Genomic DNA, 8,730 nt, shown 5'->3' with positions numbered 1-8,730 from the left:
TGTGCTGCCAAAGGAGCAGACTCACAGGCACATAACTCAAGTGTTACGTGCCGGGACGGCAATCCCAGAACGGCGGAATACCGCGCCGCAGAATCAAGCCTGCGTTTGAGTGAAAATCTACGCCTAGTCCGAGTAAAGCTCTGACCGGCTGCGCCCGTCTATGGACTTGCAATACATTGATCGGAAACACGGCGCTGCACCACGCCTGGTGCGCGAGACGGTCGAACTGTGGTAAAGCTGTGAATAATTGATCTAGTGCGAAACACGAGTGGGAAAAAATGGGAGACGTGCTGAGTATATGCAGCGGCCCATCATTACCAACAGACGCAACTGCCGATGTACATAGGTCATCGGGAGGGCGCTCTCGCGAGATACAAGTAGGCCCCATATATCCACTGGAGACGAATATCCGTGGCCTAGTAGCCCCTCCCTCCTCGCACGACCGCCAGCGCGAGTCATCATCCGATGCGCCTGCAGCACACCAAGCCTCCACAGCGGCGGAGCCTCTGGCCGGGACTCATCCTGCCGAAGAAACGAATAAAGCGCAAGACAACATACGGTACTCGTTTTACAAGAGCGCGCGGCGAGATCCGGCAGCTACTCACAAAGCAGCTTCGTGCGCGCCGTCTCATCCGCATGCCTGCATCAAGTTTGACTGATCACATCTTGTAACCAGAGTCAATTTCCGGCAAGGAAACCGCCGCAATGAAATGGACCGCGGAGTCTTTCTACACTCACGTCGCCAAAGAGTACGCTGTGTGCCTCGACGGCTGGCCGCAGCATCTCGTCTTTGCGAATCTCAGTGATGTCCCGGGCGGCATCGCCATGTTACAGGATCTCCTCAGCCGCATCCACCGCGGTGTTCTCGTGTTCACAAAGCTCTCAGAGGACGAGCATAAAGCACTCACCGTGCAGAGTGCTGCTCCAGGAAAGTTTACGCCGCGTCCACCCCGGGCTCAACGGCGGGATTATGGTGTACAGCGCGTGCCGCCCTGGCTCCGACTGTCGAGGCCGCCCCGGAAGGTCTGCGTGGGCCCCAAGAGTAGCGAGTATGTCGAAGACTCGGACGCGTACACGGCCGGAAAAAAATCAGGAGGAATCCTATCAGCGGAGGTACCGTGTAATTTCGCGCAGTCCCACCTGTGAGCAGCCTGCGATCTGCATGCGATCTGCTTGCAATTCAAGGTCGGCGTTTTGCCCTCGGGTTACGTGTGCATATATCACAGAGTACTTTGATGGACCCGAGGGTACGGTACACCTACCTTTTTGGGTAGCGTCAGGTGACGCACTCGCAGCGACAACGAAGTCCGAGGCGAGGATAACTTACTGGAGTGGTGAGCAAGGCTGCAAGGGTACTGTGATCATAGAGACATTATGGATTTGCCCGAAATAAGATTTCCTATATCCTCACGTATTCTGACTTCCGCGTTGAGAACGCGCGATACATATGTAGCATGCTCAAGAGTCAAGCTAGTCAAGACCGGACTTGCACTTGAAGAGGTTGTATGGGCATGGATGTTATTGACATACATATACAAGCCGTTGAGTCTGCTAACAAAGCCAGCATGGCTCAGTTGGCTACGACGTTGCCTCCATCTATCTACCATACCGGGGTTCGACTCCCGCTATGTTTGATCTATTTTTACAGTTTCCCCTTGTCCTTATGGCCGGCTATGGTTCCCCTTTCTGGTGGGGATTATGTCACAGCGGCCCACGTGTAAGACCTACAAGCAAACCACAGGCCCGTCCTGCAGGTGCGACATCACCCTTGATTCACAGGACACCGTCAAGCTATCCGTCAAAATATCATCATTCCCCTGCGGGTGCCTCGTTACCCGCCCTACGGTTGCCTACTGGCAGATTTCTGCCCGTGTATGATTCCGAGGTTGAGGAGATCGAGAGTGTTGCGGGGGTGGCTGATGACGGTGGTCTATCGGAGATTGAGAGCGCGTCGGGATTTGATGACTGAATGTTACTGTGGAATTGAATGTTCTTTTTGCGCGGATGTATGCGAGTCGCCGTTAGACGCGGCCGCGCGTAGCTTGCGAGTCTGAAAGTCCGGGAGCAAGAGAAGGCAGTCGGCGCGGCAGCGCGCTAAGCCCGGTTGCCTCATTTGGGTGTGCCATGTGGCCGAGCCATACGGTGGCTGACAGCGCGTTGACAGGCCTTCGTCTCGACGTGCCAACGTCGCCCTGACTTGGTGAGGAGTCTTGCAGCCCAACCAGGCTTGCAGAGAGCCATTCCCATGTCATAGGAAGCCATATATTGCATTTTTCGTGCAGAAACAGTGCTTTCACGCATGTTCCAGCCGAGTCACGGTTGTTGTTCCGGCCGTGCACGCTGCAAATCGGACGACAGGAGCTAACCTCAGCTTAACCTAACCTCTGTAAACCACAGTCCCTGTCTGTACTTGTCCCCTGTCAATATGGCATTGCCACGGACATTTAGCAATGATGTTTGGTGCGCGCAGATACCCTGAGAGCTTCAGACGGTCATATATTGACCTGGGCCGAGAGTATGATCCCTGGTGCCCTCAGCTGCCAAATGGGGTTAGGTTAGGTTAGGTTAAGCGAGCCTGGTGCCTCCGGCGGAACACACCGTGCAGGCAGCATCCGCCGACGGCACACAACCATACAGGTCCGCCGTCGCGTACAACTGTGGTATACCCTCACCCCAATGATCCTCACCTGATCATAGATAGAACGACATTGCTTATGTCGTCCCTGAGAACACCAAAAGTCATGACATTGGCCTGGACTACAGACAGCATTCCAGATTATAATGAGGATTCCTCGTTACAGTCTGGTATGCTGTCTGAGAATCCAGCCAATACAGGCTTTGAGCTCAAGCCAGCTCTGTCAGACTGATGAGCAATAGATCTCACCAGGAAATCCATAGCCGACGGCTCATAGCAATGTCCGATCAGTTACAGACCACAGACTTAACACCGGTACAGCGCTCAACTCAGTCTCAGATCTAGTAGATGTCCTCATCCCGTTGATGGCAACATGTCTGACATTCAGCTGTCCAGACTCAAATTCATATGAATGCCGTTGGTTTGCTCATCTCAATAGCTTACTTCATGTCCCTGGCACTCTCATTGTACATACCTGTCGACACTCCCACTGTCCCAGCATCTACCACGCACTCATCTACCTATGCAGTTCCTTGCTCGCCATCCCGTCCCTCCCGCCTTCACCCACATCTTCTACCATTCACATCCTACAGTCACTGCCATTTCGGTCACCACCATATGCCTATAGCTCCCCCTGTTCTTGTCCTTGCGTCTGCAACGCTCACGCTGCTCACCTTCGACACCGGCTCGTCCATGCACAGGAGCAACCAGCAGCCCCATCTCTCATCCGCGTACGCGTGTTCGTTTCGTTTGTCTTTGTCACGCCACGATCTCACGCGCTGGTCCATAGCAGCTCGCGACTGCTCGCGTCGGACACCACTAGCCACGCCTAAACATCAGCAGCGATGGTCACACAAAATGCGGACCAGCTCTATGTCCCTCCATAGCAGGGCGCGCGCGCCGCTGCCCGGTTGTCGGGACGTCAGCCCCGACGACACAGCATCTGCGCACCTCGCCCGGCTCGCTCACCCATGGCGGTCTACGTTCACGGCCGGCACGACAGTGTGCCCGGTAACTGCTAACACCGATCCTGCACCCACATTGCCCGGCCCGTCGCGACTCGACGCCATGCCTTCAGCCACGAACGGTCACCTACAGCGCGGACGGTCTGCTCACCGCACCTGCCGATCCGCCCTCCGTTCCTCGCGCCGGTGCCGGTCCTCGCGCCTACTGCACGTCGCGGCCCGCAACGCGACGTTACTTCCGGTAGATGTTGCGCCGTCACGACAGCTTCAACGGTTGCTGGCGGGGACTCGTCTCATCCGCCAAGGACCCGCTGCCAAACCCTCCTGCTGGTCAATGCCACGAGCATGCGCCCGGTGGCCGCAAAGCCTCGCTCGCGCCCGTTCTGACGGGTTCCGCGAGAGTGCGTTCGAGGGCGATCGACGACAGAGACAAAGCCCTGCTTCGTACTTGGTTCACGGTGCACGCGCGGCGGGTCCGCATCCCAGCTCGACCTTCGCGGCTGCTGATTGGCTCTCACCACGCGTCCTCCGCCTCGACACTCGTGCGCTCGACAATCATCCACGCCGACTATCTAGTCGTGCGTGGCTGCCACCGATACATCCCTCCTGCGCCTGCGCCCACACACGACATCTGCCCGCCGACTCGGCAGACGGTGTCCGTGCACTCGAGAGGTAGCTCTTCTGGGCGTCCTCTGCGAGGCCCGCCCCGGTCACCTGCACGCGAACTCCGGGGCGACACTCTGCGCGGTGGTAGGCATTACCCGCCGGTCGAGACCGGACGCGCGCACGGGCACCGTACACATCGTACGACGATCTCGCTGGGCATTCAAGCACCACAGTCGGTCCAGAACTCGAGCCGGCGCGCAAATGCTCGGCGACGGTCCCCAACGCGCTCGCGGCACCCGTGCTCAGTGGTGCAGCGCGCGGGCGTGTCTGTGTGATCTACGCTGTTGTCCGAGCGAAGGACCGTGGGCGGCACGCGTGTCACGTACCAAGATGCCAGTGGGCGGCGGCGGTGGCCTCTGGGTGGAGGAGTCGTGGCGGCGGAGTGAGCGAGATCGCGCGGTGGCCCACCATCCGCGTGATGTTGTCTGTCCGGCGGGCGGATGAGCAGTGAGGCATGACGAGGGGCGAACGGAGGCGGGGTGCGAAGACGTCGGCATCCTCGCGGACGGAGCGGCTTGGGACGAGTGCGGCGATGCGGACGGAGTGGCTTGAGACGAGTGCGGCGATGCGGACGGAGTGGCTTGAGACGAGTGCGGCGATGCGGACGGAGTGGCTTGGGACGAGTGCGGCGACGCGTCTGCACAACAGGCAGAACGGCGCATGGACGCGAGGGGAGGGGGCGCAAGGAGGACTCGTCGACTCACCTCGAGACGGGGCATTTCCCGCCGGCTGGATCGGAGCGAAAGGAGGCGGACTTGCGAAGACGTCGGCATCCTGGCGGGGATGCTCGTGCGAGACGGCGAGGCATGAGCGCGACCGGAGGAGGCACAAGGTCGACTGACCTGTAGGACGATTCCCGCGAGTTGGGTGGAGGCGAGGGGTCGCTGTGCACGGCTGGAGCTGGTCCGAGAGGGGAGAGGCGGGCGTGGCGATGTAGTATACACAGTACCTAGCGACGCTGAGCTGCGCGGCGGATGCACGGCGTCGACTTGGGCAAGCCGGGGCCGCGCAGCCGTCTGCAGCTCTCGCACTCTGTGTTGCAGGAGGAGCCCATACTGCCTTCCTGGCGCTTTACATACCAGAGACCGAGTCTTACTCACGAGATGTGCCCGGTCTTGTGCGTGCGGGCTGTCCGTGCGGGCTGTCCGTCGCGTCGGGGCGCGCGACAAGTCCGGAGGAGACGCGAGACGACGCAGACCCGCGACTCGGTGCGGAGCGAGAGGCCGCTCGGATGCATGGCCGTTCTCTGAGCGTGCACGCCAGGGCTGGGTGAGCGTGGTCTGAGCGTGGCCTGAGCCAGAAGCGCGACGCTCGAGCTGCCCGCTCGATCACGAGCGCCACCCGACCGTCGGGCGGGGATGCGCCACCGCCTCGGGGGCCAATGACGTAGAGGCGCCGGGTGGGCTGTCGAAAGAGGAAAGCGAACCGAGCTGCCGCAGGCGGAGGCTTTGCGCTCCTTGTCGTCCTCTTCCATCAGCGCGGATGCCCCAGCCGCGCTTGAACGGCCCCAAGGCGTCGTCGCCGCCCCTTTCGCCGTCTTTGTCGTCCATTTCCCCGTCTTCGCCGTCCATTTCGCCGTCTTCGTCGTACGTCTATCCCGTCCGCTCGCTTCTCAGCGGAATCCGTCCTGCTCGAGCAGCCGCAGACACGCCAGGTGCGCATCTATCATCGCATTCGACGATCCCTAGCACATGCTCATATTCGTCGTAGATGTCTCCACGCCCGCGGCGTCTTTAGAGGAACACGGCAACGCCCCCATCGGATCCATTCCCGGAGAGGCGCCCCCCTCCAGTCGTTCTCTTACCGGCAGCGCCCTCCTTTCATCCACACCGTCCTTTAGCACCAAAGTCTCTGAGCCGCGGAAAGTCAGTACGCCAAACTTTCGCGACTTCTCTCCGGACGACGACCCGCTTTCCCGCCGTTCGTTTGTCTCTGCACACGCCGCTCTCCATCAGGCAATGATGGACACCGCGTTTCATGACGATGCTACGTCCAATGCAGAGGCGTTCTCTGACGTCGCGTCCGAAGACATCCTGCCCGCACCAGATGATAGCGTCTCCAACTTCGACGCGGCATTACACGGTCGCTTCTCACACTCGGGCATCGTCCACTTGGCGCCTGCCTACTCCCCGCCAGGGTCTAATCCATCTGCGCCCTCGACCATCTCCGCGCCGTCGTCGCGCGAGTGCACGAGCCGCGACCCCGTCCAGGAGCCGGACGCGACCTCTCCGGAGTTGAAGGCCGAAGACGCGAGCTTGTCGAGCAGTAGCGGTGACAGTGGAGAGGGGCCACATATTGCGTTCAAGTACGCGCACATGGAGGATGAGCACGGACACCATCTCATTGTCGGGAGGGAGGGAAAGCTAGCTAAGTGTGAGGACGAGGTGCGTGCCCGAGTTCTGTGCGGCGGATTCGCGCTCACGATACGCAGCCGATCCGTACACCTGGTGCCGTCCAAGGCTATGGCATTCTCATCGCGGTGGAGGAGGATGAGGAGACAGGCGATCTTGTCGTGCGCCAGGTGTCAGAAGTGCGTGTGGCCCGCATCCTCCCATCAGTCTAGCATGCTGACAGCCTCGCAGAACTCGACAGAGCTGCTCGGGCTTTCACCGCAGCACCTCTTCTCCCTCGAGTGCTTCTCGCAGACCCTACCCGACCAACAGGCGGACGTGCTTTTCGACAACATTCAGTATCTGAACGACACCGCGCTCACACCCGAGGAGCAAGCCGAGAACCTACACGTCTTCATGTTGAGCGGCTGGGGCGAACCGGGCACCGTAGTCACAGAAGCCTTCTCGAAAGACCCCCAAAGGCGGCGCAGCTGGACCTGTTGGGTTGCAGCGCACCGGCCACAGATGACGGCCCCGGCGAACGTGGAGACGAAGTCGGATGGTACGTCCTCGAAGACGGATAGCAACATCATCATCCTGGAGTTCGAGCTCGAGCGCGACACGTTCAACCCGCTGTACCCGCCCCTCCCTACCGACGACACGTCGTCGATGTACTCGGGCGTGTCCTCGCCCTCGGAGGGCACCGCAGCCAGCTCGAACTCCCCGAGCAACTCTGCAACAGATAGCTCCGGCCGCACCTTGGTATCCTCCGGCAGCTCGCAGGATCAGCTGGCGAGCACACTGGAGGAGTCGCCTGGCCTGGCGTCAACGCCAAGCCTCGTGAGCAGCGGGAGCGACCTAGTTCCTCGTCAGACGGACAGCTCGCCTGCGCGCTCGGGGACGGGTGGAACATCCGCCTTCGATACCAACGCTGAGGATGACTGGATGCCCAGCCCGGAAGATATCCTGGAGAGCACGACGAGCCGATCGAAGCCTCTGCTGGCGCTTGAGCGCCTTCGGCGTACACGACGCGTCGTGGGTGACTCTTCTGCGTCCGGTAGCACCAGTACGTTTGGGTCATCGAGCTCTGGCTCTCCCAACGGGAACGCGGCACGGGAGTCACTGCGGCGGGGCCCGTCCCGCCGCCGCAGAGGCACGGGGGCTGTGGGCATGATGGACGTGTTTGCGGTCATGGCGCAGATCAACGAGCAGCTCGGAGCAGCGCCAGATCTGGATACGTTCATGAAGGTCGTGGTGGGTGTCATCAAGGACCTGACGCAGTTCCACCGGGTGCTGGTGTACCAGTTCGATGAGCTGTGGAACGGGCAGGTCGTTGCCGAGCTTGTGGACTGGAAGCAGACGCACGACCTGTTCAGAGGGCTGCACTTTCCGGCTACGGACATCCCCGCGCAGGTAAGTGGTCCACGCAGACATCCGTGGGATTGAACGTTAATCACAGTAGGCGAGGCATCTGTATGCGCTCAGTAGGTCTCCTTCGCCGGTCTCTTGGTCATGGTTTCTTAGATTGTGTGCAGATAAAGTACGGCTGTTGTATGACCGCGCTGCCCCGACGGCGCGGTTGGTTGTCAGGAGGAAGCCCTTGAGAAGCCATTTGTATGTATGTCCTAGCCGTCTCTTCGGGTGGTGGATGTTCGCGAACGCGATGTGAGTGCACTGTACTGCGATGGTCGTTGGACGCACTGATCAGAAGTGTATCACCGAGCTGCACGGCCGCAGGCAATGTGCGGGCACGCTCGCGAACAGCAACGCCGCGGACAGCAAGATGCCGCGGGAGTCTTCGGTAGTAGCGGAAGTGTCGGATGACGAGGATCGACGGGGCGAGGTTCAGCGATGAGACGTTGTAGGGCGACGAACTGGAATCTGGCCGGACGAGCCAGCAGACTGCGTACAGGTGAGTACGTTGTCTCTCGTCGCCTCGTGAGTTTAGACAACAGGCCGCGGTGTTGTGATGTCGGCGCGGACTCTGACCTTGTACATACATTCATTGTCAATATATCTCGTTGCACACTCATCACGGCGCGTGCTGGGATGTGGGAGGCGCAAGAGGATACATGGCTTGCCTCAGTCGCCCTCGCCTCGCCTCGCTCCGTTAACGATTGCGTACAACTTGAGG

General features: G+C 60.1%; 4 protein-coding genes across 4 annotated transcripts; 3 read left to right on the top strand and 1 right to left on the bottom strand.

Moving 5' to 3' along the window:
- Window positions 1-23: 23 nt before the first annotated feature.
- Window positions 24-1,991, top strand: C8Q71DRAFT_819284 (uncharacterized protein). The gene is made up of 3 exons (XM_047926148.1): window positions 24-616; window positions 677-1,070; window positions 1,873-1,991. Exons 1-3 carry the CDS (start codon window positions 466-468, stop codon window positions 1,967-1,969), a joined length of 642 nt encoding a protein of 213 aa, XP_047772297.1. The 5' UTR covers window positions 24-465; the 3' UTR covers window positions 1,970-1,991.
- Window positions 1,992-2,816: 825 nt separating this feature from the next.
- On the top strand, window positions 2,817-4,392 carry C8Q71DRAFT_487927 (uncharacterized protein). Its single transcript, XM_047918871.1, has one exon. It carries the CDS (start codon window positions 3,044-3,046, stop codon window positions 4,274-4,276), a length of 1,233 nt encoding a protein of 410 aa, XP_047772296.1. The 5' UTR covers window positions 2,817-3,043; the 3' UTR covers window positions 4,277-4,392.
- C8Q71DRAFT_487940 (uncharacterized protein) lies at window positions 4,393-5,201 on the bottom strand. Its single transcript, XM_047918872.1, has one exon. It carries the CDS (start codon window positions 5,037-5,039, stop codon window positions 4,509-4,511), a length of 531 nt encoding a protein of 176 aa, XP_047772295.1. The 5' UTR covers window positions 5,040-5,201; the 3' UTR covers window positions 4,393-4,508.
- A 417-nt stretch (window positions 5,202-5,618) lies between these two features.
- On the top strand, window positions 5,619-8,471 carry C8Q71DRAFT_487948 (uncharacterized protein). Its single transcript, XM_047918873.1, has 7 exons — window positions 5,619-5,920; window positions 5,977-6,650; window positions 6,698-6,796; window positions 6,849-8,009; window positions 8,059-8,080; window positions 8,132-8,261; window positions 8,308-8,471. The coding sequence occupies exons 1-7, from the start codon at window positions 5,749-5,751 to the stop codon at window positions 8,399-8,401; spliced, it is 2,352 nt and encodes a 783-aa protein (XP_047772294.1). The 5' UTR covers window positions 5,619-5,748; the 3' UTR covers window positions 8,402-8,471.
- The last annotated feature ends 259 nt before the right edge of the window (window positions 8,472-8,730 follow it).

Source organism: Rhodofomes roseus (genome assembly GCF_022264815.1).
Source record: "Rhodofomes roseus strain CIRM-BRFM 1785 chromosome Unknown C8Q71scaffold_53, whole genome shotgun sequence".
In the NCBI taxonomy this organism is placed as follows: Eukaryota; Fungi; Basidiomycota; class Agaricomycetes; order Polyporales; family Fomitopsidaceae; genus Rhodofomes; species Rhodofomes roseus.
This window is presented reverse-complemented; position numbering and strand designations above follow the sequence as displayed.